This window comes from Seriola dumerili, unplaced genomic scaffold, assembly GCF_002260705.1.
Source record: "Seriola dumerili isolate Sdu_G_001 unplaced genomic scaffold, Sdu_1.0 BDQW01000068.1, whole genome shotgun sequence".
Lineage (NCBI taxonomy): Eukaryota > Metazoa > Chordata > Actinopteri > Carangiformes > Carangidae > Seriola > Seriola dumerili.
Window position 1 is genome coordinate 17072919 of NW_019174323.1, and position 27164 is coordinate 17100082.

Sequence of the window (27164 nt, forward strand, 5' to 3'; positions counted from 1 at the left end):
CCGGGCCCTCAACAGAAACAATCAGATTCCCTCAGTCAGGATGCAACTAAAGATCCTGACAGAAACAAGTCTCAGAAAACCAAAGGATCGTTTTTGTGTCTGTGCTATTTTGGGTGCAAATGGTTGCTTTATCTATGTTTTAGGAATTTAGAGGAATCACTATCTTGTTCTGGGTTGTCAAAACATTTTTAGTAAAGAAGTTCTTCTGCATTGTGCCAGCGGCCTGTTGTCCAAGCACCAACACCCAAGACCTCATCAATAACCAAACAAAGGCTTTGTGACGCACATGCAAACTAAACAGACCTAGCTTTAAAAGAAAGGATGCCAATCCGTGTTGCCTGGAGAGGACTACAATTGTATTCTTCTTTATGAGATAGTAGTTTTCCCTTCACGTGAGAAAGAGATTCAGAAAGTGGGGGGGGGGGGCTTAATTGGGAATACAGTTACAATATACTTTTTACTTTTTAATTAATTCACAGATTAAGCCTGTATATACAAAACATGTTAAAATCGCATAACTAGACATGCTAATGGCTGTAGTTAGGCACAGCCATACTTTGTGCTAAAGCCTATTGTCGTCATGCTAAACATGTACAGCACTGGGACATTTAACTACATGTATCCCTCCGCTTCACAGGTGTTTCCGGTAACCGTTATTTAGCGTTACATTAACGGTCGTTATCTGTCTTAGATTGTAACAAACTTTGCAAAGATGAATATATTAAAATTACCATTGGTATCAAATGATTAGTGGCTTCCTACCTACCTATGACCGAAGCACAGCCGTTCTGATATTCAGCACATCACTCCCTCTGCGTAGTTAAGTGATTTCTTAAGTATAAAAAATAAGATTGGAAGAAAACCTTAAATACATCAGTGAACATTTTAAGGAAACTTTAATTCAGACTTTAAGGAAAATCTTAACCGGCCCAAAAACACCCTCCACACCAGTTGGCGGCGGTAATGCTAATATTCGCCAGCCGCCATTAAACCTCGAAGAAGAACGAGAAGAAGAAGAAGAAGAAGAAGAAGAAGAAGACGACGGAGACGACGGAGCCGACGACGAGGAAGAAGATGAAACAGGAAGATGAAGGCAGCAGCAAGTGAAGACTCATCGTAGGTAGGCCGATATAAAACAATAAAAAAAAACATATTAGAAACGGTACTTTATGTTGCCAGAACTCATTTAAAAGCCAGGGCACGCGAAGTTTGCGACACGAAATTTGCTGGTTAACGTCGAGTTGGTTGTTTTAGCTGAATATTAGCAAAATCCTCCCTGTTGGGGAGCACGTATTAGCACAGATAGGTGACGTTAAACTGTGTGTTGAATGGAGATACAATAGGTAGCTACTGTACTGTAGTACGGAACATAGTTCACATTTAGCCAGCGTTTATGCATCAAGCTGTCGTTAAATATGTCTTCTTTCCCCATCATCCGTCTGTCAGAACAACAACAACAACACAAGAAGACGTCATTGCTAGAAATAAATATTTTACTCAAAAGTAACATATTTTATATTATTATTTTAATGCCCAATTTTCTACGAAACACTTAATAAACATTAAATAAGTAAAAGTACAGAAAAATATTTTCAAAGACGTTTGGTGTGCTTGTTGTTTTTTCATGTGTACATATCAGCCTTAGCAGCTCAACATAATGGTGTTAACAAATAAGTAACTGCACACATCTTAAAGCACGTATATATATATATATAAAAGCTATATATATATATATATATATATATATATGCACACAGAGAGTTTGTCGTCTATTATTTGTATTATACTAATGTTTATCATTTGTATGTGATGTGTATTTTCTGTCTTTCTGGAGCAGGTTCTATGCTCCGATTAAGGACCTCTGAAGAAGAAGAGAGTAGTTGTGAAATTTCTCAGCTAAGACAAACAGTGTTACAAAACAATGACAGACTCCTTGATGAGATGCTCTGCCAAGAAATCTACAAGAAGGTCATCAACTGCAGAGGTGGTTGGGGCATTGCAGGCACGCCTCTGCATGCTGCAGTGTCCAAAGGCCATCTCAGCTGTCTGCAGGTCCTGCTAGCCCACGGAGCCTTGGTAGACTGCGTGGATGTCAAGGCTCAGACGCCTCTCTTTGCAGCTGTTCGTGGGAAATACCTGGACTGTGTCTTAGCGCTCCTAGGAGCAGGCGCCAACCCCAACGGGAACTCATCCAACAACTGCTCCCCTGTACTTACTGCTGCTCGGGAGGGTGATGTGGAGATATTAAAGCAACTGCTTAAACATGGTGCAGAGGTGAACTCTCGCTCCAAAGTCTTGCTCTGGACCTCCAGTGCCAGGGTGTCGAGCGGGCCGCTGTACCTGGCTGCTGTTTACGGACACATGGAGTGTTTCAAACTGCTGCTCCTCTACGGGGCGGACCCAGATTACAACTGCACAGATGCAAAGCTGCTGAGTTCTATCAAGCAGCCTAAAACTGTGCTGGAGATGTGCCTCAGGCATGGCTGTGGCGTGGAGTATATCCAGCTTCTGATCGACTTCGGTGCAAACGTCTACCTTCCTACGCTGATCATCGAGAAGTCCACGAAGCAGAACGAGGCTGTGGAGCTGCTTCTCCAGGAAAGAGGTGTTGAATGAAAAATATTAATCATCCACGTTTCTGTTCTGTTCTGTTCTCTCAGTGGATGGTACCAATGATAACAAAGAAAGAAACCGAAGGCCACTGCATACCTGTTAAATTTGAGCAGTTGCATATAATCTTGAGACTCAAATTTGGAAATTGTTAATAGCATTTTGGTTCCACTTTATTTTAATGGGTCTGTAATTTCTGAATAATTTTTTAATCATTTTCATGGAAGTTCCCTGGAAAGGACGATATAATGTGGTGCTAATTATAGGGAAGTAGAAGTGTTGTTCATTCGTTGCACTTGCAATAAATGAATTCCAGGTAATTGCTAGTTTAACCCAGCGTAAATTTGTCTACAGACAAGAATACAAAGTTTGAAATAAATTAGTCCCAAATTACATTGAGTAGTTAATTTCTGGTAAACATCACAAACAGCCACAAAAAAACACCCTTAAGCTTTAGACAGAACTTGTTAGATAAAATTTACTAAAATCACACAAACAGTGAGTTTTTAATTGTATTATATTGTGTCACCCATGTGATCAGCTTTTTTTGTTTTTACTTACACATTTTATGTCTCTTCCGTCTCCAGGAAATCCAAAAGCCTTGACCTCACAGTGCCGACTCGCTGTCAGAAGATACCTCAAAAAGATCGACAAGATCCACTGTATCGACCAGCTGGAGATGCCAACAAGTCTCATTAACTTCCTGCAATACAAACCTGTCCCAGCCACAGTTCTGTAGCTACGTGAGATGGAGGCGTGTTTATGTCAATTCATTTTTATTTCAGCTACAGCTTTTGTTTTATTTGCAGCTTATGGACCACCTTTGTCTTTTCTTTTTTCAATGACTTGTTGTTGTCATGCGTTGTTTTGTTAAGACTGATAAGTCAAAATATTAAATGTGAGGACAAATAGTGTGTGGCCTCTGTTTCATTATTAGTATTTACCCTGCAGCTTCTTCAGTCACATGTTCATCACAAGTTGGCTAAGTACTTTAGAGGAGCTGTTTTTCTTTTATGAAAACTACAAGCTTGCCTCAGACAAGTTCCCTCTAGTACTTGAACTAGATCAGGGTCAGTATGTGTGAAATCACTCAGTGTAGTTAGTGTATCAAAATGATAAGAATAATTATAATAATTTTGTAATTTCTGTTTTTCTGTTCTGTTATTTGTTAATTAAAAAATAAGAACCAAACCTCACAATAATTTAAAAACCTTCACATGTCTCCTTAGTCAGTTCGTGACCGGGCCGGCAGGTATGTACTGAAAGTAGTTTGGCAAAGTATTATAGGTTGATAAAAGGTCGACATTACAATTGATGTGAACCTCATGGTGGGGAGTAAAGGAAAAGTCAGGGCGTCAGACGTTGAGATATTTCAGTCTGGACCAAAGTGGAGGACTGACTGACCAAGAGTCTGACAGACAGAGAAGTGAATCTTCTTCATCTTAAATGTCTGTCCGAAAGGCAGATGGATTAAAACACACTGAGTGACCAGAAAACCAATACGTTGAAGGAAACTGAGAATCACTTGGTTGTTTAATTATATAAATATTTAACATGTAATTAAGCATTTTAATATTTAGACATCACATCATGTGATCCTTCAGACTGAGCTGTAGATGACAGGAGACTGTTGAGGGGGAGATTTGTTTAGAAGAAGATAAAGTGATGTATTACATCTGAATAAGTCAACTAATTACTGTCAAATATCCACATAAATGTCATAATTATGCAGATTGAGAATAAGTCACATTTGGAATTTCATACCTCAGAACACCATAATCACACTGTGCCTTGCAGAATGAAATTAGCAAAATCTAATTTTTCATGCACGGTCCAATGAATGAACGAATCAACCACCAGACTTCAAGTATTGCCATTATGAGGAAATACAAAAACTGGAAGAATTAAACTAAAAACAAACAAAAAAAAAAAATTACATTCATTTAACGTTCATAACTGACAGTTTTTTTTTTTTATTTCTAAAAAAATGTTTTCTGAAAAAGAAAAACTCAAAAAGCCGCATCCTCTCAAAAAACATTCACAAGCTCTGCAATCAGGAGTATATTCATTAAATATTTATAAATTCATTCCCAAATGAGTTATCTGCCACACATTAACGATAATTAATCAAGTACAGTCATCCTCGTGTGTTTTACAAAACACTTCTGTTTCCTGTTGTTGAATGAATCAATTTCAAGTAGCAACAATTCATAAATAGTGTTTCAGAATAAAACACTTCATTTGGTCCCCTTTTTAAAACTGAGGTCAGCACCACTGTCATGACTTCACGGCCACTGAGGGTTTCTGTTGACATGGTACCGTTTGTCCCGGTGACCTCAGCCTAGGCCCACGTCCAGCGACATCATCACTACGAAGCCCAAGATGGAGGTCCAGGATGCCAGCTTCCCGTTTCCACTGGTGACGCCAAGACAGAGAAAATTAAAACAAAAAAACAAAAAACAAAATGTGAAAAGTGCGTGATGTTGAAAAAAGAGCGCTCTTCTTCCTTTACCCATGATCCTTCTTACCTGACTTGAGCCTCTGGTATGATGTCATCTACCACCACGTAGACCATCGCCCCGGCAGCAAATGCCAACGCATACGGCAACAGAGGTTCTGCCAAAACCACAGCGACGGCGCCCAGTAACCCAGCAACAGGCTCCACCATGCCACTTAACTGGCCATACCTGAGAGCGAAACAACAACAATCAATCAATCCCACTTTCTTTGTACTGAACTCTTCAGACAAACAATGCAACACAAAGTGCTTTACAGAAAAGAAGCAACACAAAACAATTAGAATATTAAAAATCAAATAAAGATTCAGACAAAATAAAGATAAAACAATAAAATGCTAAAAGAGAGGAGATGTTTGGAAGAGAATAAAACCAGGAATAATGAAATAAAAATAAAAATAAAAATAAAATAAAAAAACAGAAATAAAAAAATATTTAATAAAAATAATCATAGAATAAAAGGAAAAAACCAGTAAAACAGTTTAAAATATATAAATAAATAGAAAAAATAAAATAAATAAAACTCAATAAAAAGACTACGAAGGAAGGTCTTGAGTTTGCTTTTAAAAATATAAAAACTTTCTGCTGCCCTCAGGTCTGATAAAAGCAATGATACTTTTAGTGATGAAAAGACGCCTAAACATGGCGTCTGCAAACAACCAAGTTACAGTATCTGAATTTGAATTTAAAGTATCTGTACTGTTTCTGTACAATGGTTGTTTGTTGTTTGTTTATCCTACTCTGACACAGCTGACACAGACACGTGTCTTCCCTTACCAGAAGGCCGTCCATGTCGAGACCCCCGCGCCCCGGAGTGGCAGGCTCACCGCCAAGCCTTCTGGGAAATTCTGGATGCCAATGCCGATGGCCAGATTTCTGAGGGAAGTCACAAATAATAAACAGTCAGAACATTAAATATTTGCAGCTGAACAGAACACAAGACACAAAGATATCTCACCTGATGAAGGGGAGAACGACACAGGGTTTCATACGTTTACGTTCTTGTGACATTTTCTTGAAAATCTATCACCAGATTTCCATTGATAATAATAACAATGATAATAATAAATAAAGGCCGCTTTACAGAGTAAGAACACAAAGTAAATAAATAAAACTAATAAATGAAAACAAGACGAGACGGAGAGATTAACTAAAGAAATGTAAAATATCTGTTTAAAATCAGAGGAAAACAAATCATGACCATGACGTCCAGTTTCAGGCAAATACATATTTAACTTCAAGTACACTTTCTTTAGAGTCAGACTCTTTATGTATGTGTGTATGTGTGTATGTGTGTATGTGTGTATGTGTGTATGTGTGTATGTGTGCGGACACATTAATGAGAAAAGAGACTGTAGAAGCAAAGCTGAGGTTTCTGGCACCTCTCCATCTTCTTCCAGGGTGCACGGAGAAAGGAAAAATATTCTAAAGAAGTCAAAACTCCCAGCAACACTTGCAGTAAACAGAGGAACTGGATGAACCTGATGAATGATGAATGTATTCTTCTGTGCACTGCAAGTGTTGCTGGGAGTTTTGACCTCCTCAGTACCAAAATGTAACCACCAGATGTCAGCAGCGAACCACGCAGCACCAGACTAACGCTAAATTCTGTCCAGCCGGCGTTTGTATGGATGCAACTACAGGAAGTCCTGCCCATGTTGACGCCCTGTCCTGTACACAAATGTCATATATGACATACAGTATATGTCCATATATCAGGAGTGATGTCATCTGTAAGGGGATATATTATTATCACATATAGACATCCTCTGNGTTTTGACCTCCTCAGTACCAAAATGTAACCACCAGATGTCAGCAGCGAACCACGCAGCACCAGACTAACGCTAAATTCCGTCCAGCCGGCGTTTGTATGGATGCAACTACAGGAAGTCCTGCCCATGTTGACGCCCTGTCCTGTACACAAATGTCATATATGACATACAGTATATGTCCCTATATCAGGAGTGATGTCATCTGTTAAGGGGATGTATTATTATCACATATAGACATCCTCTGATATATGAAGACATAAGTTTAAACATATATGAAATATCAATAATAAAATGTGTATATGTTCAGATATTAAAAATATATGATGAATCTTTACATAAAACACATATATGTACTATTCTGATCCCTTGCTAATTTCCTTCTTTTTATTTGATGATCATCTACTTGTATATTCTTTTAAATGTTTTATTTTCATATTTTATTTCAACGATTCAATTCTGTTTACTTTGTTTTTGTGTTCAGGAAAAAGGAGGATTTATCGTCCATGTGTTAGAAATAAAGTTTAAGTGAAGGTGCAGTCAGATTCTCTCTGTGTGACTGCAATACCACAGTGTGACCACTAGATGTCAGCAGTGCACAACACAGCACGGTTTTTCTTGTCACTGGGTTAACGCCACAGACTTATTGAATAATACCTAAAAAAAAAGAAAGACATTTTTTAATCTCATGACTACCTGTCGTTTCATNTTGTTTTTGTGATCAGGAAAAAGGAGGATTTATCGTCCATGTGTTAGAAATAAAGTTTAAGTGAAGGTGCAGTCAGATTCTCTCTGTGTGACTGCAATACCACAGTGTGACCACTAGATGTCAGCAGTGCACAACACAGCACGGTTTTTCTTGTCATTGGGTTAACGCCACAGACTTATTGAACAATACCTAAAAAGACATTTTTAATTTTAATCTCATGACTACCTGTCGTTTCACGGTGCTTCCCGGGATCCACAGTTTAGTGGCCAGCTGTGATGCTTTTCATGAATTACTCACTTCATTTCTCTCTTGCCGGCGAAGAACAGTGTCATTTCTGGATAAACAGAGATGTGATCTGTACAGATCTTTGTGGGCCTCGACACCAGTCTTACCTGGCACTCTCAAAAGTAGCAGATGAAGTTTTTCCAATGGCTCCAAATCCAACTCCCACAGCCAAGCCCTCTGCAGATACAAACACAGACAGTAGACTCGTGACTTTCATGTCTTTGTCCTCTTTGAATCCTCTGTAACTCAGGAAAAACAAAACTTCAAGAAAGAGGAAGGAAAAATGTCGGAAAAGAGTAGAAATAGGACAGTAAGTGAGCAAAAAGGGCAACGCGGAGGATCATGAACTGTACTTCATATACCACATGAAGGCTTCGGTCTGTTCTTCCTGAAGGAACCCTGTGATCTACTCACAGCAACAGTCCGTGGAGATTTAAAGTCCAAGGTATACGCTGGATTTCTTTTATTTGGTCTTACCTTGTGCAGTCAGGTTTCTGCTGATGAAACCTGCCACTGAAGTTTCTTCTGCAGAGGAAACTACTGATCCACCACGGAGAGTAAATAATAAAAAAATCGGGTCTTGCTTTGTTTCTACAAGGTGTTGGGAATTACAACAAACTGTCTGAGCAATTGCACAGTTGGTATTTACTTTGGAAAGCTTCTGCTTCTGCAACTGTAACGTACTACGACTGCTGCAGCAAGGGAGATTACTACTGTTGTGACCTATCTCTGTTCCCCTCTTTGTGAGCTCTGTACACTCTGAGCAGCTTCCCTCTCCTCTGATGTTCCATTCGTCTCATCTGTTATGCCTGTCATGCATACTTTAAGTACACACCATTGAAACTGACAGTGAAAAGGTCACGGAGTGTGATCTATCCATGAGTGTATTTGTGTGTTTGTGTGTGTGTGTGCTCGTCGCCGTCAGATCTACAGGCGGCTGCTTTGCATTTCAGCAGAGGAAGGGAATTACACCTACTTCAAACGCCGACAAGCAGTCACGTCCGGTCATGCCATTAGCAGCTACATTATTACAATGCTAAAACATGCAAATTTCCTGATTTTCTTTCCCCTCAAAGATTAAAAAAAACAAAACAAGATCAGAGCAAGCCCCACGGAGTTTGTGCGCACAGATATCCAAGAAAAGTTGAAGTAAAAGTCTCGGATGAGAGGTAAAGTCAAGTCTTCAAGTATCTACAACCTCGATTCAGCTTCTCTTGGATAACCATGACGCACGACTGAAAGCCGTCACAGACAGTTCAGTGGTTTAGTCACCAGCCTTTGGAATCACATGATCAAATCCCAAGAACTTCCTCCATTAAACAAACATTTTTCTTGCCTAAGAGCTCATTTTGAGTTTTGTAGCTCTATCCTATTGGTTAACACTATATTATTATTATTATTATTATTATCACATAAGTATATCAGTTAAACACAGTTTCTCCACTTTTCTTCTGCTCAGCACTTGTGTTTTGTTTTTGGTGCTTGATGAACATCGAGATGCTTCCAGAGCATCAGCAGTGCAACTCTGTCATTCATTACATCTACTGCCGTCCACTGGCTGCTGTCATCACATGATGTTTATGATGATCACTGGTAGACAGTGATACAGTAAACATTCACTGGACCACAATAAATAAATGAATAAATAACTAAATACATAGATAAATGAATGAATGAATGAATGAATGAATGAATAAATAAATAAATGAATCTTTGAAGCAGATGTTGCTCCAAACACATTAGTGTCTTTGTGCACCGGAGCGATACAGCTGATAGTCAGATACCATTTCCCTCTGGTCGCTCCCGTGGTTACTGATGTCACACGGCGAGTTTTACTGTCCAGCTGGAAAACTGGAGTCATATTTAGTCATTTGTTCTTGCAGCCAGAATGAGTGTCAAATGAAGGTTTTTTTAAAATGTATTGTTGATATTTTTGTACAACCACCTGGAATGGTTTGATGAGTACAACAGATCTCAATACAGCTGATCAGCGATGGGACGTTTTGTATTTCATCCTGTCGAATCAATGCTGAGCAGCACTGAGGCTGCAGCACACAGTGGCTCCTAATAAGACACTAAGACACATGTATGTTCATTTCCAGCTCTTTATTTTAAGTCTTAAGCTCTTTAAATTGAGTGGCATAACATCAGTGACTGGAAAGGGCTTAAATGCTTATTATATACTAGTAATTGGTGTGTTGTTTACCGTCCTTCAACCACTTCTCTCCATTCCTATATATATCGTTCCATTATCACATGACTGTAGCCTGCATCAAGCTACACTGCCTCAGACCAAGAACAAGCTAAAGACAGAATAAGAGAAGAAAGAAGAAGCAAAAGACAGACGATAGAAAGAGCGGAGAGGCGACACAATGGCAAGAGAGTAAGAGATCAGCAGCTGCAGACGTCCAGAGCCCAGCGGCCACTTCATTATAACCCCAGCGCCTGTCATCACATCTCACCACAAATGCACACGGGTTCACATCAACTTCTCACCGGCCCATTACAGGTGAACATACCGTGGCTGCATTATGGGGAGAAAGCACCCTTCAGTTACACTGTGGGTTCAATCCATCTCAATCCTGTCTGAAATGAAATGCCACGGTGCCGTTAGAAACCAGCCATTAGAAACTATCTGCGCTGGAGAGTCTGAATAAAACATCAGCTTAGAGAGTTTCAGTGTTTGGTGTTTGGCGCAGCTAGAACAAGGCTGGGGGCGGGCCAGACGTTTTCTAAAATCTAAACTGATCTAAAGATGCCGTTCCACAACGACGACTTTCCTCCTTTTGTTTTCTTTCGTGTCTCTAAGTTTCAAACATCCCAAAGAAACGGTATCACACGTTCAACATAATCACTTAATTGTCCTCGTAATTCAGGAACGCCACTTATGCTGCCGAAGAATAACAGCAGCTGTTCACCTGGAGTACTGCTGCACAGCTGGAAATGTGAGCGGGGGGTGGGGGGGTGTTTTGCAAGTCTGCCGAGCTACAAGTCTTTCTTCCAAAACAGAGTTCAGGGTCAGCAGCGGGGGAGCACTAAATGCCCACACACCTGTCAAGGTTTTACTCACGAGACTCATGCATCAGTGTCTCTGCTGGAATCTCCATTAAATGAATGTCCATGAAGTGAATATCTCATGGACTGGACGGTACTGGATAAAAACTAAACTTTTTACTCTCCTGGCTTCAGCTGCAGAACTCCTGACAGGACTGACAGCCGAGGAGACGGGGCAGCGGCGGAGGAACAGGTACTGGTGTCTGCTCTGACACTGATGTGACTCAAGAATGTTGTAAAAGTCCAAAACACCAGAATCTTTTCTTACTTATTTATTTATTTTTTATCCCGTATCAGTGGATGGCTGGAGGATGTCTGTGCATGAACTCTCTGCTTTTGCATCACAAAAGGAAACTTGACGCAGCCGCTACAATAACAGTAATAATTAAATAAATTAAAATCACACGAGGAGTCTGAATAAACTGCACTAGAGTCACACTAGCGTCGGAGGCAAAGAGGGAAATCTGGTTGAGATGATTCTTGAGAACGGACCTGATTGTGAGTCTTTAACTCTGTCATGGAGGAAATGAGAAATGTTTTATATTGTCACCTGTGTATGTTTTTTTTTTTTTTTCTCCATCCGTTTTTCACTCCCAAGAGGAAACTCGTTTTGGTGTGTGTGTGTGTGTGTGTGTGTGTGTGTGTGTGTGTGTGTGTGTGCACAGTGGCTGGTCCTACCCAATTCCTGCTTAATGTTCTATGCTCTTTTAAGCGAGTCTGGCGACACTGCAGCTGACAGCTCATTGTCACAGCAGCCACTCATTTCCACTGCACTTTCCTTTAATCTCCTCTCCCGTCTCCTTCTCCACATTACTGCGCCTCCCCTCTCTCAGCTCCTTCTCCTCTTTTCTACTGCACAACTTTCCTTTTTTTAAATTTATTTATTTTTTTTACTATTGTTGTTTCTTCTCTTGCTGGGCAGATGTTTCTTTCAACCACATCAAGGTCTCCTCTCATTGCTCTTTATGCCGTTGCTGTTCTTCCTCCCCTCATCAGGGACAGCGAGGTGACATTTCGACATGCATCATAACTGGATCACAAAATACAAATTGCTTGATGAGAAACGACTTACTCCCTTGGAATGTCTAATTAATGGCAGCTCATCGCAGACCTGTATATTCAGAGCGACTCCAAGAGAGATTTGCTTTGGAGAAAATATCCTGTGTGATAGAAAATCCTCCCTGTTTTCTATTGGAACAGAAAGAGAAACAGAGCAGCTGATTGGTCAGTATGACGTCACTGTTCTGACTGATGTCATGAATTTGCCGGAGAGAAACAGTTTTTCGGATTGTCCGGCCGTCCGTCCCGTTCTCGTGGACATTTGGCACAAACATTCACCAGGGTTAGATTTTGGTGGCTAAAGGTCAAAGGTCAAAGGTCAAGGTCATGGTGACCCTCACAAAACACAGTTTCTCAGTAACGCCTCGAGGGAATTTCTACAAATTTGGTACAAACCTTCACTTGGACCCCAAGGATGAACTGATTAGACTTCGGTATTCCAAGGTCAAAGGTCACGGTGAACCTCAGAAAACACTTTTTAGCCATAACTCAGGACTTCACACAGCAACTATGAAAAAAAAACAGGGATGTAACCTGAAACTAGTCCGAGTGGCGGAGGGATACAACCGGTGAGGCGGTGATTCTACTTTATACTTGGACTTCACTTGTGATTATTATTCACAGCATCAAGTTTAGTTTAATAAAATTATGTTGGTGACCAAATATCCCCTTTTGTAAAAGCCCGATGTCACTGCAAACAAACAAACAGCAAACAGCAAACTGCTCAGTCTGCGTTACCTGGACAACAATATTAAAAAATGGCTTATGACATCGTATACTCTATTACAATATCACTATCAATGCAGCGATATTTCGGTATCATGGCCTGTTGCTCAGAGCAGCCGCTTGCAGTTCGCTGTCAGTGACCTCCCTCCCTCCCTCCCTCCGTCAAACTAACAAGGATCAACCCAGCGGTGGAGGACGGCCATCAATTTCCCGCTCAGTTTGATAGACCGTCACCGAACCCCTGTCACGGCTCTGCCTGAGAGCCTCTTTGAAGATCGCCACGTGTTATTATGCGGCTGGTGTTTGCGTCGTTCGAGCGGAAGAGCAACACACTGACACCACCAGAATGAGAGCTTCTATTCCCGCGGGGAGCGCCAGGTGTCGAGAGCAGCGCACTTATCACACCCCGAGAAAAAGCACTCACTAAATGGCTGTTTTCTTTCAGCAGCTAATAATGTAACAGTTTAATATTAGTATTGAACCAAGATTTCTGTATAAAATAGAGCTTTTTCAGCCGCTGAGAGAGAGTGTGTGTAAGAACCTCAGCGCTTTGTGGCTGGAGGAAAATGACATGATTACCTGGTGAACGTGGGTTTCAAAGATTCCCGTTTGCTGCAATTTGTGTCTGCAAAAATTACACATAACGCCACATTACAGCAGGATACATCCCGCTGTATACAGAAAGAAGAAAGTACTGTTGATATCAATAATGTTTTTCTCCTTTTTTTAAACTTTTATTATGAATGAAATGGGCATGTGAATAACATTAATGGATAACGAGCAGTTATGATGCCGAGCTGTCGTTTGAAACTCAAACTTTCTGGGCAAAAAATTGACAAAAATTAAATTTTCACCGTGTAACAACGAGCTCGAGATTGTGATACGTATGAAAGAAATAAATCGAATCAATGATCGAAGCCACATATTTTTCTAAATGCCAGAGTTCGTTCCCGCCTTTTCGAGCAGGAAACGCACAGACAGAATTCACGGTCGGGTTCAACTTATTAGACTCAGTCAATTGCAGATGTGAATCACATCTTAATTTGATTTGTGCTCAGTGAGTTTTGTTTTGCTGGTCGGCAGCTGAAGCTGTGGGAGGTCTGTTTCATTAACAGTCTCAGAGGAGATCTCTACAACCTATAACACGTGCAGTCCCTGTGTGTGTGTGTGTGTGTGTGTGTGTGTGTGTGTGTGTGTGTGTGTGTGTGTGTGTGTTTGTATAGGAGCACATTTGGATGAATACATTACAATGATGAGAACTGAGGTGTATGCAGTGACCGGTGAACGGCTGCAGTCACTAATGAAGCGGCCTTTTACATCAAATCTCACATTTAATGTGAGTGTTTGGTAACATAGCCACCGTCATTTAATCTCCTCCTACACACAGCACTTAATTTGCTTTTCATCCCCACTTCCTGGAGCAAACAATAGCTCCACACTGTGAATATAATTTAGCTGTTACTGATAGAACAAATCAGGAGTGACAGAAAATCATTAAAACAAGTGAAATTGCATTTTCTCGTTAATTATGAGGACTCCACTTTGATGTGAGCAAATTGTTAATTGTCCACAGCTCAACGCTCTGCTCATGATGCGTTCTGTATTTCCACCTTTGATCAAACCACCAGATGAATGTAGAGGAGCAAAAGATTTAATCATTTCCTCACAAATGCAGGAAAGTCTGAAAGTGTGAAGCCTCATAGTTTATCGTTCCCTCCAATCAGAAAGACGAAATGAGACTGCAGCAATGAAAACTGAGATCCACAGAGGAGATACTGTGATTCATTGCACATCTACAAACACTATGTAGAAATGGGACAAAATATTCTTAAAATTAAAATGATTGAAACATGTTTTAGTTCAAAATACCTCGAAATCTCACACAGCAACCTAAATGAATTAATGTGAATTAATTAATCTATTGAATACGTGTGGCGTTAGATTTGTATGTTAATAAAAAAATGCAAAGAATTGTGGGAAAAGCAAAGCAGCCAACAGCCCAAAATTATTACCTTTGAAAACTTTACACTGTTGTTCCCGTTTTATTCTTTTTAGACACCAGTAAATGCTTTTGTTGATTTCATGGAGAGTTGTGGGAACATAAGACCTTTCGTCCCCGTGAGGCGTTCGAACGACTTGTAGGGAAGAATAAAGCGAGTCACTTCACGTCTTTGGATTAAATGAAACTCAGTGTAAGACATGTGGTGTTACAGCGGCTCAAGAACATCTTCCAATTTCTCCACTGAGGTGAAACACAACAGGCGAGAAAAGATTCTGAAGCTCGACTTTACTGAGGAGAACTACAGGGAAAGGGGTTTAGGGAACTCAAGATTATTTCTGCCGCCAATTTTACACAAACACACTGTCCGAGTCGGCTTTATAGGCTCACATCGGCTACCGCTCTCAGCCCAGCCCAAGCTCTCTAATAAGATATGAAAAAAAATAAAACATAAGCATTTAAGCTACATGTAAATCAAACTATGAATTTCTGTGTTGGTGGTCTTCTGTCAGCCCCTTTAAATGTGAGTAATCACCGTTAATTCCTTCTCTGTTGATGTTTACATGAATTGTGTCGTCTTTGTTTCCTGAATTAAAACATTTCACCGCTCTTCCCTGGGTGTCGTCTGTGATGTGTGATTGACAGGTCATTAGTCTAATTGGCTTATTAGAATTGACAGATTGGAGTAGGGTTCAATAATGCACGGCGTATTCTTGCAGAATCTGTTTAACAGGATTGTTCACCATAAATTTTTTCAAACAACTTTCTCCAAGCAAAGAATCAAAGTATTTGCATTTCCACTCTCCGTACAGAGCAACCTGAGCTGCTGAAGATGTGGCGGCACATGTTCATTGTTGGAGTTTTTCTAAATGAACCGTGCCTTGGTAATGACACTATATCTACATGTGTATCACTAATACAGCTCACATCACATCTGTAATGTCAGTTCAGCTTGTTATATTTATCTTCTTCATCATATTTTCTTCCTTTGGTAAAACCCCTCACGAAAAAAAGAACTACAATTATCGTATCCCTCCGCCACTAAGACTAGTTTCAGGTTACATAATTTGTCATAATTGCTGTGTGAAGTCAGAATCAATGGGAAGATCCCCGAAGAAAGAAAGATACCTGAGAGATACCTGAGAGATATCGCCCCGTGGCTTCGCTCTCACCTGGGATGTTGTGGATGGTGATCGCAAGGATGAGGAGAAGAATGCGTCTCCAGCTGCTTCCCGTCTTCCCAACCGCTTCCTGTTGTTTACTTCCTGTTTCCTGTCCATCTGAGGTGCCCGCATGAGGTCCTCTCTTCCTCTGGTGAACATCTCCGTTTTCTATTTTATCTGCAGCACAGAAGAGAATAATGTTAAAAAATAATAATAATAAACGTTGACACGGCACGTCTTACTAACAGACCATCAACAGAACATCTGGATATGGCCAACTGCGGCCATTCAGAACAGGTATTATCTTTACATGTGGTTGGACAATACACAAACTGTTCTGTTCAATTCTGAATGTTTGATGGTGACTGCAGCTCGAGGGGAAGACTGAGAGCCGGCGTTCACAGCTCTCTCCACTCAGGCTACGTCCACGCCACTACGTCCTCGTTTTAAAACGCATCTCTTTTGCTACGTTTTCAGTTTTTTCAAGCACCGGAAAATGGAGACTTTTGGAAACTGCTGTTACACGTTGAAAACCTCCTGTGAGGCGATTTGACTCAAAGAGGATCTTAAAAGACAAATAGGTTTGTTACAGATTAAATCAGACGTCCGCGCTGGCTGCCTCACGTCTGATAAACACATCTGTCATCAGCTTTATATTTACAGGCTGAGGGGCACGGAGCGACGGCTCTCATCCAAAATGATATATGTCTTGAGTTTGTCCATTTATCAATCCAATTATCAGCATTGCAATCTCTGTTAATGCCATGAAAAGAAAGTTAATGGCTTAGGACAAGCTAATTTGCACAGATAATATTACATTTGCTTGACATGAAGAAAAAAAGAAAAAAAAGAAAAGTGAAATAACGCAGAAAAAGCAAATCAAACAAATGGAAAGGATGGGTAAATTCACAATGAGCATCACAGTATTTAGCTAGATAAACAGTGGATTTAATATCTTACATTTGCCTTCCCAAAAGAGACTTGCTTATCGACACTCGATAAACCGGGAAAGGTTTGGATTTAACTTCCTTCTCTGAAGCGGCCGATTCAACCTCTGCATCATTTACTACATTTCTCCACGCCAGGGAAGAGTATATCACTCAAACATTGGTGGAATCAAATACACCAGAAAACGTGAGTCTTGGTCCATTGTGCACATTTATTATTGAGATATTTCAGTCTGGATTAAAAGTGGTGGACGACAGACAGCCGTGCAGAGACGTGGCTAAAAAAAACATGAAAAATAAAAGTTCCAATACCACCGCATAGAAAAGTAACAATAGCAGGATCGTGAAGGGCAACCATACTGAGGTGAGCAACCACAGGGACACACACGTTTTGGAGGACAAACCTTATTTTTTATCTAGTTTTTGTCACAAACAGGATGAAAAGAAAAAGACTGGAGCTGCGCTGGAGGGCAATTCTGAGAAGGGAAAGGCAGGGGCAGGCAGACGAGTCAATCTGAGAGGAAGGCCAGACGTTATTGTGGCGAAACGACTCACAGGATCTGAATATCAACACACGCACGCATGAAAAGTCAATATTGTATTAATTCACATCTGCTAATGCCTGTTCTCTCTCGCTCGCTCGCAGGGAGGTGTGTATGTGCAGCGTACAGAGCACATCCATCTTCTCCTGCAGATGGTTTTTTCTGCTGGAGCCTGTGCGGGTCACCAGTCTCTCTGAGGGCAAAACATATCTGCTATCTGTTGTGACGGCCCTCTGGCTCTGCCCTGGCCTGTGGGGCTGTGTGTCGTCCTTGGTTACTGCTTGTGTTGTGCGTCTGCCTTCAGGTCCCGGTAGAGACGACTGACATTAGAAACTGGATGCACCTGCCCCCCCCCCGTCCCCCGTCCCCGTCACCCGTCCCCGTCACCGTCCCCGTCACCATGCTCGTGGACATGATGTCTCAGTAACACCTCGACGGAACTTCTTCAAATTTGGCACAAACATTCACCGGGACTCAAGGAGGAACTGATTAGACTTTGGGGGTTAAAGGTCAAAGGTTAAGGGTGTGGTGACCTCACAAAGCTTGGCCTTTTGGCCTTGTGAATGCGATATCTCTGTAGCGCCTTGAGGGATGTTCTTCAAATTTGGTAAAAAAATAAATAAATAAAAAGACTCAAGGACAAACTGATTAGATTTTAGTGGTCAAAGGTCAAAGGTCACAGCTACCAAAAAAAACCCCCACAAATAAACAAAGTATGCTTATACAAAAATGCATAAATGCAAATGTACTAAAAGTAAAAAGTCAGGTGTGAGGTAGAATCACAGGATGGACAAGAGTGCAAAAAAAAAAAAAGGGAATGTGCAAATATTAACAGTAACTCAACAAATAAATCAATCGTAATGTGACCAACTTCCATCTCCATCTTTACTCACTTCCCTCTTCCACTCACACTCTCCCTGACTCAGTCTCTTTCCTCGCCTCTCTCCTCTCCACGCTACAGTTTGCCGCTCCCCCCACTCTGTTCCCTCGGTCTGTCCATGCTGATTGTGATTTCGACCTCCACAGCCCTCAAGCTAAAGTCCTTCATCCCTTTACTTGGCACTGGCCTGCTAACCCTAAATCATCGGGTTTTTCACTCCACTGCTCGTCAGTAATCACTCTCCTCCTCCTCCTGCTCCTTTTCTTCTCCCCCTCTTCCTCTGTGGGTGACGTGGTGCACTGTCACCTCACAGCAAGGAGGTTAGGTCCACATACTGTCTGTGGGTCTCTTGGTTAGAAAGTGACCATCAGGTTCTCGGTCACCTCTCATACCAAGGCCCTTCTCAGTTTTTCCTGAAATTGAATTCTAAAAACAAAAGAAAAATGTTTTCACACGTCCCTAATCCTCTTCCAACACCGTCCTGTCTGAGCTCTGCATGGCTTGGTTTTTTTGCTCTGATATGAATCATCAGCTCTGACAGGTGTGCGCCTTTCCAAATCACGTCCTATCAATTGCATCTTCCGCAGGTGGACTCCAGTCGAGGTGTAGAAACATCTCAAGGATGATGGAGAGAAATGCTGGGCACCTGAGCTCCCTCTCTGTTAACAGAGGTAAACATGTGTGATGCATTAGCTTTCCTCTTGCAGCTGCTCTGCTGATGGATGGACGCCATTCGGGCAATTTCATGTATTTTTCCATGTTTTGCTATTTAGGCCAAAAAGATCATCTCCAAACGTTGGCTGCTGGGTGTTTATCTGTCATCCCTGCAGTGCATCACATCTGTGTATGTGCCCTCTCACACTAACACATGCCAACTCAACACACACACATCTCTCTCTCTCACACACACACACACACGGCCTCAATTCACTGTCATCACCTTTTAGTTCTCATCAGCGGCAGCCGCTGCAACGTCACTCTGCTGCTGAACAACCAACAGTGTAACAGTGACTGATTTATTACTGTTAATGCACAGTTACAGGCAGGTCCTGCACTAACGCGCCGGCCACTGACATCGGCTGCAGCTGGAGTGCGGTTACCTTGACAACGACTGGTGAGCACTCGCTAAAACACAGGAACATTGAATGAGACAAATAAAAAAAATGGTTCGGGCGACCTCCCCTGCAAACAGCTTGAAGCGATGTGGTGAAGGTGGTGGGTCAACCGCTTTGGCTGCTTGTTTGTTTATCTCTGTTGTTACTGAGGTAACTGTAATTCCACCAATCAATATTTTCATATTAACAATGGGTCTAATTAGCACGTGTAAAGTGGCAGGGGTCGTTAGCAGTGACAAACCAACGCAGAACTACTCTGCGGTTCTCCTCAGCTCTTTAGCATCTTTCAGCTAATTGATTTCAACTGTTCTGTGTCGCCTCAGTGTCGCTGTTCTCCTCAGCCTCATTCCCACCTGGAGCACGACACGGTTTTCAGCAACAAAGCTCTGATGATGAAGTATAACCTAATCTACTCACTCGCCACCAAACTGCAGGCAGACAAAGTTAACAACTAGCTTAGCAGCAAGAAACAGAAAACTCCAAATGAGCTTTAAACTTTATAACTAAGACAGAATCTGCCAGAAATTAAAAGAAGAAGAAGAAGATTTCCAGACGCCAGCTTCTGCAATTTGAGAACCAGCTGAATATGAGTATGAATGAACCCGTACGCACGTAGAGGACGTCAGTTGAGCGGACGGTCCTTCAATGTGTCGAAGAGACCGCCGCCACATGTGACCCGGCTGTCCACTTGTGACCGGATCACCTGACGCATGTTTGTAAGTGTGGGAATGATTTCAAAACGATCACATGATGATCTTGCGTGATGATTCCGTGTCAAACAAAACAAAAAAACAAAAATAAAGCAGGTACTAACACCCCTCTGACTTTTTCCTGCTGCATTCCTGATGCATGGCAACATCTGAGCTTATTCAACGTGACAAAGCGCAGTCTCTCTCTCTTTCAGCCGATGGTCGTGACTTCACCCCCCCCCCTGTAACCCTCCCGACCTCCCACCATCAGCTACCTGGGAGCTGCCCAGTATAATCAGAGTGTTTCTCCTGCCGGCCGGTGGGCAGCTCCAGGGCACAAGAGTCATGTTTAAGGTCATTTCTCATCGAGTCTTTTCACCCTGTAACGTCCAAACCAGTGGAAGGTCCGATGCTGTACTTTCAAACACGGTTGCTGTCGCAGTGAAACACCGCAAAGGAAAAGATGAAAAATATGAAAAGGTAAAAGGAAAGATGTGGGGGGGGAGAATGAATCACTCCAACTTTCTGTTGACAACCACCATTTATTAAGGTTAGTCAGTGGAGGACACTGATTACTGACATTATCAGTGTTAGAGAAGGTAATGGTCCATCGTATGGCCTGCATGGTGCGGCTGCAGGCTTTGATGTAACCGTATATACGTACAGGGTCAGACAGGTTTGAACACAGACGTTAACCCTCTGAGGGTAGAAGAGTATTTTCTCGATTTCTGCATAATTTCTTTTGGTATTTGCATGTAAGTTAACACCCAAGTGTTTATGACACAATTTTCAGAACTATCTCGGCTCTTTCTGTAATTAACCCTCTTCTTGACCCTCTTTGCTCTGTGCAAAGAGATCATTCGGCTCAACGGCTGAAAAGATGAAACTGTTTTTTTTTTTAATTCTCCAAACCTCTTATGATGTGGATGAATTGTTTTGATGCTTGAAATTCGTTTAACCAAAGTCTTAGGTTCATAAAAATAGTGCAACATGTGAGTAAAACGGTAGATAAATGTATAATAAATGCCTAAAAGCGTCGCCTGTCTCTCTACTTTAAGCATATTTTAGAGGGCTGATTTGAGGCCTTCCAGCTCTGGCTCAGAGTCACGTACAATCTTGCAAGAATATGAAATGGAAAGTGGAGAGTCTACAGATTTTAACAACATTTAAACCGTATTTCTACGCCGTGTTACTGCAAAAGATATTAATAGAAACATCCGTCGACCTCAGAGGGTTAATAAAATTCAGAGACGTGGGAAAGCAAATGGGCTGCAACGGAGGAAAGATGAGGAAGGAAGATGGATTTACATGACGAGAGTGAAAGCAGGAAAAAACTGAGGGGAATAAGAAGAAGCAGGGAATTGGGCAGCGAAGGAGATCGACAGTGAAGCCGCAGAAAACTAGTCATTTGCAGATATTGATGCTCTTAACTACAGTGTCTTACTCTAGATTACAGCAGCAGGATAAGATTTGATTCCCCAGATGAACCAACAAAAGCAATTAAATAGCACAGAGGTCAGCAAAGGTCATAGTCCAAAATACTGTCCTGCAGAGAGACGTACTGGAGAAGGAAACAAGAGCTAAGAAGAGAGTGGTGGAGATGAGACAGAGCCTCAAACAAAGTCACATCACTGCACTGATTAACTGTCCAACAACGCTGCCAATAAACCGGTGCCAACAAATTATTTCGACTTGGCATGAATATCCACAAACATGTGAACACAAAGCCGTCGTACATCCACTCAATGAAGGGAACAGCAGCTGGACAAAGCTTGGTCCGTGCTGTTCCTGAAGGGCCATTTGTTCACACTGGGGTCATGTATTGTCCCCTGTCTCAATTTTTCTTTTCCTCCTGCCTTTTGTGTTCCCCTTTTTTCCCATCTTGGAGTCCAAAGTAAATACGCTCATATAACGGAGGCTTGTGAATTTCTACTCTTAATTACTACCTTAAATCCCTAATCTGTCATTAGTATATGGTGCTTTTTAAGGGCAGCTGTCAGCGTGCAATTCTGAAAACATTCAGTTCTACAATGATCATGCTGAATTTCAAGACAATGCACTGAATTGAGAAAGTTTACCTTCTCAATCTAAATTTGCTCTTACCATATTGTCAAATGTATATAATTAAAACACAATCTCTGAAACCAATAATCTCACTCAATACTGCGTGAAGGAAATAACATCATGAGTAAAAAGCATTCTGTTAGTCTGCTCCTCCACAGGATGATACTCATGTCCAGAGTATTTTTTCTGCCTGATTTTGACGACTTGCGGACTTTGGTTTTGAAGCTCGGGAGCGGGCTGCTCCGCTGTTGCCATCTTGGCAGTGTCTGACTCCGCCTAACTCACGGCTAATCAAAAGAGAGGTGGGGCATGTGTGGAGCTGAGACTTCTGTGCTTGCCTGTTTGTGGCATGGATACACTCACCCACCTGTCACTCAAAGCGGCCACGCCCTCAATCAGGTGAGTTATATAAAAATATAATAATAATAATAAAAATTCAGCCTCAGATTCTCTTTCTTAGAATAGATACTGTCCTAAAAGCAAAAACAGTCAGTTGAAAGTTCATAAAAAATATTATGTAAATATATATTTTTTGTGGCATCAGAACTACAACAGCAAGACAAAGCCGACCGTAATAATTTCACTATACAGATTAATGTGAAATTGTCTTAAGTCGGCAGCGTAGAGATCAAGAGACAAAGACGGGGAGAAAATGCAAGAAAAAAAAACGGCCAAAACAAAAAAAGCAAGATAAACAGATGGTGACACCAAAGGCGAGATCGTGAAGATCAGATATAGACAGATCTGACGGGACGCCCTGCGCTCCCGCTGTGATGATGGATGACGGATACAGACAATCGCAATCTCCAAACAGGCGACACACCGAGCATGAGACGCAAGGGAGCAGATACATCTGCCCTTTGTACTCACATACAAGGTGTACTCAACTGGTATGACTGAGGAAACCAAACTTTGAAACATTTACATTTCGGAGCCGTAGTGACGTCTGTGATTTGGCTGCTGACGTTTGTAAGACAGAGAACTGTAATCACTGCGGGACCGGTTTCCTAGTTTAGTTTAGTTTATTTATTTATTTAATAGGGACAATTCAATTTAACGTGTGTTCAAAATGAAACTAATGTGTTGCACAAAAGAGTTCATAGCTGTCACTAATCCTCGGCTCCTGAGTGGACGGCCCTTTATGGAGAACGCTGATTGTCCAAATTTAGATCTATGAATAGGGCGCCTCTGTCTAACACTGTTTCCATGGTTTTTGCGGCGGCCATTGGTCATCAGCAGAGCTCAGTAGGTGACGCCCCGTGTCACTGGCCTGAGTCTGTGAGTTTAAACTTTTTTACTCCACCCATTTTCTGCTCAAGTGATAATTCCTTAAAATCATATGGCAGCAGCAAACGTGCGACCCAACCTCTGGAATTAGCTCATAAACATTTATCAAAGCGACTTAGTGCACTCGTGTTGTTTTTAGTGAATGATGCATGATATAAGCACATTTCAAAGCTCGCCACGGGTTACTTTTTTTTTTGGCATAATCAGCAATGTGGCCTCACACAGACGAAGAGGAGCTGTGAGATGAATGGTCACAAAGACCCTGAATGTGATGGAAAACCATCCTTCATGTGCCGTCGTGTTTTGTATTCATTAACCGGTGGCCTCTCCTCAGAAGCATGTCACCATCAAAGTCGCACAAAAGCTGAGCAGGGGCAAACATCATGCCTCCAAAATAACAACGCTGCGTCACCTTGACGATTCCTCTCTGTGCAAGAAGCCAAAACAGCACGACGCGACCACATATCTACACCCCCCTGTGAGGCACGGAGGACAGAGTACCCCCCCCCCCCCCGGCCTCCCTCACGGCTACACTGTCAACAGATTTCTTTCGCTTTGTCCTGCCTTTGTGCTGTTAAAGCAGCTGCAGCACAACGACAAACAGGACACAAGAAAACACATGAAGACACGACACAGCACGTCATTGGTGGTAGCGCCGAAGGAAAGTGCTGTTTTGATGTGAAGATAATGGGAAGAGAACTGCGGCGGCAGATTAGCTCAGGTGAGAGAGAGAGAGTCGCAATAAGGTGGAAGAGAGTGATTATCAGGGGGAGAGAGAGAGAGAGAGAGAGAGAGAGAGAGAGAGAGAGAGAGAGAGAGAAGAGAGAGGAGAGAGAGAGAGAGAGAGAGAGAGAGAGGACGTTGAAAGCCAGCCTGATGGTCAGAAAAAGAAATAGGGAGTTAACAACTAAACTGTCACACATTCATTGGCGGTTGCTGCCAGGCAACTGTCTGACCCTGATGTGGATATCATGGCAGAGATACATATATATATATATATATATATATAAAACTAACTTTCCCAACTAAACACCTCCGGCGAGAAAATATCTTCTCTTGTTAAAACTAATCATGTGAGCAGAGGGAGGCACAAAGACAGAGACAATGTGGTACAACAGCTTGAATTAGTCATGACCATTGATCCAATGAGGCTCCACGGCAACGCCTCCCCTTCGTCTCCTCGGAGATCTCTCTGTCATCAATATCAATCCATCCAGTGAATTCTTAACTACTTATTTTGTTAAACCGAAGGGACGAGAAGGAAACTTTCAGAGCTCTGTGTGAACCTACAAACAGACAAACAACTACTGTGCCTTTCATTTGAACCGGACTGAGCCACACAGGTTTATGACACCGGATCGATTGCCATCACATTCAGCGCCGATATTCACGCCAATGAACTGGAATAACTTCCTGTTTTTCTGTCTAGCGCCGTTAGCAAACGTTAGCATTCTAACATAAGATGGTAACTGAGGTGGTGTTAGCATGCTGGTATTAGCATTTAGCTAAAAGCAAAACTTCTCTTTATTGCACATTGTGGAAAAAAACAAAAAAAACAATCTGTGCTTCAACATCAATCTGTCGTTGCTCATGTAGAAAACACGAACGCCAGATTTGAATGAAGCATTTTATTTTGTCATTAGAGGATAATTCTTCTGGAGAGCTTCAGAAACGTTCATCTGCTGTACACTCCTGCCCTCCTGTTCAACCTGTTTTTCTCTTCATGTCTTCCTTTAATTGTGTTTTCATCCAGTTTAAAAAAAATAAAATAAAATAAAAATAAAAAGACACAAAACAGGAAATGCTAATTAGTGAGCGCAGAAACGCACGGACAGGAAAGTTACAATTACTGTAGGAGCAAACAGATCACTCCTTTTTCCACGTAGACATTTTTGAATTATTGGCATAGTAGGAAAAGCACAACATGTACGACACCAGAACCTTACATTGAACCAGCTTAATGGAATTTAGTCGTCACTGATTGTTATGTTTTGACCAGTGTGTTTTCCTGCTGTGGCGTGTCAATACATTTTCTGTGAAAAGGTCTATTACAATAATCAAGGGCAAATTCAGTTTGCATGGGTTCGCCCCCTCAGGGCCCCATTATCCTCCAACCATTAATTCCCCTCATCATTAACAGAGCCAACTCTTTTTTACATTGTTTTTTATCTTCTTCTTTTTTTTCTCTATCAGTAATACCTGCAACTCATACTAGCTTTAATAACCAATATGAGGTTCCCCTAAATGTCAAGCACATGTCTTGTGTTTTCCTGTTTTTCTGGCAATTGACAATCAACTCAAGCGAGCACGAATTAGCCGGAATAGCAGTTAGCAGAGTTTTATGCAGATGATGGTTCCAGCAGATTGGTCCTATTTCAGTGATAAAAACACATTAAAATTAAAAAATATAAACACTTATAATGACAATAGAGAGATACTGTGCACGTGTTATGGATTCCTAATTCCTGCCTTTTATCATTCAATTTGAATTAAACATTCTCAGTTACCAACATGACAGCGTCTTTCTGTTTTCCTTGATTACTTTCCATCAGCTTGACTGCCCAAAATAAATAGTCATTACTGAAAACGCCTCTGGGTTTTTCCAAGGAGACCAGCATTACTTCTGTTTCAGCTGTAGTCAGATAATTTAAAATCCAGACTTGTTTACAACAAAAAGATAACATTCCTCACATTTTTGTCTTTGTGAAAAGCCCAGATGGGATTGTTTTGTTCGGGACAGGTTTGGGTCTCAGGGGTTTTCCAGCTCATCTGTGAAAAATATCTGGCTGTAGTTTTTAATGTTCAGATCAGATTTTTTTAAAACAGAACTTTAATATATCAGGTATAAATGAGTCATCAGTATTTATCATTGATGTTTGTTAACAGATCTGTTTTAGAAGTTACCTGACTGACTGAGTAATCCTGTTTGGTGCACCTGGGGCCGCACGCATAAAACTCATGACTAGAAGTTATATATGTTGTATATGTATATCATACGCACAGGTTATGAGGCATGGCACAGAAAAGAAAGAGCGAGGACGAGGACGAGAAAGAAGCTTGATTTCACTGATTGTGAAACTGTGAGACAAATGAGAGACAAAAACATGCATCAGTTTACTTTAGTACAATCACTCTAATGTAAAGTCCTGTTTCACTCTGAGCTTCGTTTATTGGGACCAGAGAGTCTTAATGAGGCTCGAACACTGTGGTTATTAAATATTAAAATAGTATAAAAACTGTTGCAATAAATAAACTGGATTTTAAATCGTGCCAAATGAAACACAAAAACACAATTATTTCCGTTTATGAATTGTAAAATTGTTATTACTGTGTAAAAAGCAAAACTTATAATGATGATAATGATTATTTTTTATTAAATTACATGTCTCGGCTTATTTTGCATTTTCACTGTAACGTGGATCGCTCTGGAAAACGTTCACACGGTCAAAGGAATGAGTGAGAGGACGCAGTCTGTGTTTATAAAGACCAATGTATGTACGCATGGTTTTTGAGTGTACACATCATTTCTGCATCTGGCTCCTGGTCTCTGGTTTCTGGAGGGCAGGTGTCTGATTGATGGACATTGTATACAAAACACATGAAGCTGACATTCCTTGCACTTTTCTGTTTTTCTGTTTGACCCGTGAAGTTGGCACTTTTTGCAATAAACCAAATTTTTTGTGTTATATTTTGTTATTTGCTATAATTTTGTATCACACTTACATTGTCATTTTAATCTTTTTAAACTAG

The 27164-nt window shown here is 41.2% G+C and overlaps 2 protein-coding genes across 6 annotated transcripts in view; one reads left to right on the plus strand and one right to left on the minus strand.

Moving 5' to 3' along the window:
• Nucleotides 1–1039: 1039 nt before the first annotated feature.
• Nucleotides 1040–3723, plus strand: LOC111220130 (ankyrin repeat and SOCS box protein 12-like). Of its 3 annotated transcripts, none has more exons than XM_022743114.1 (3): nt 1040–1120; nt 1838–2605; nt 3198–3723. In XM_022743114.1, exons 2-3 carry the CDS (start codon nt 1843–1845, stop codon nt 3347–3349), a joined length of 915 nt encoding a protein of 304 aa, XP_022598835.1. In that variant the 5' UTR covers nt 1040–1120; nt 1838–1842; the 3' UTR covers nt 3350–3723. The 3 variants fall into 3 exon arrangements, with proteins under 3 accessions (XP_022598835.1, XP_022598836.1, XP_022598837.1); XM_022743115.1 differs by having other exon boundaries at nt 1046–1116; XM_022743116.1 differs by having other exon boundaries at nt 1058–1120; nt 1835–2605.
• Nucleotides 3724–4577: 854 nt separating this feature from the next.
• The window catches only part of slc39a11 (solute carrier family 39 member 11), a 77778-nt gene continuing 55191 nt past the window's right edge, over nt 4578–27164 (minus strand). For all 3 annotated transcript variants that reach the window (XM_022742965.1, XM_022742963.1, XM_022742964.1), the window contains exons 6-10: nt 15900–16067; nt 7997–8066; nt 5904–6002; nt 5139–5297; nt 4578–5025 (exon numbers count right to left, since the gene is read on the minus strand). In XM_022742965.1, coding sequence (XP_022598686.1) covers nt 4947–5025; nt 5139–5297; nt 5904–6002; nt 7997–8066; nt 15900–16067 — 575 coding nt within the window. In that variant the 3' untranslated portion in view covers nt 4578–4946. The remainder of the gene's footprint in view (nt 5026–5138; nt 5298–5903; nt 6003–7996; nt 8067–15899; nt 16068–27164) is intronic.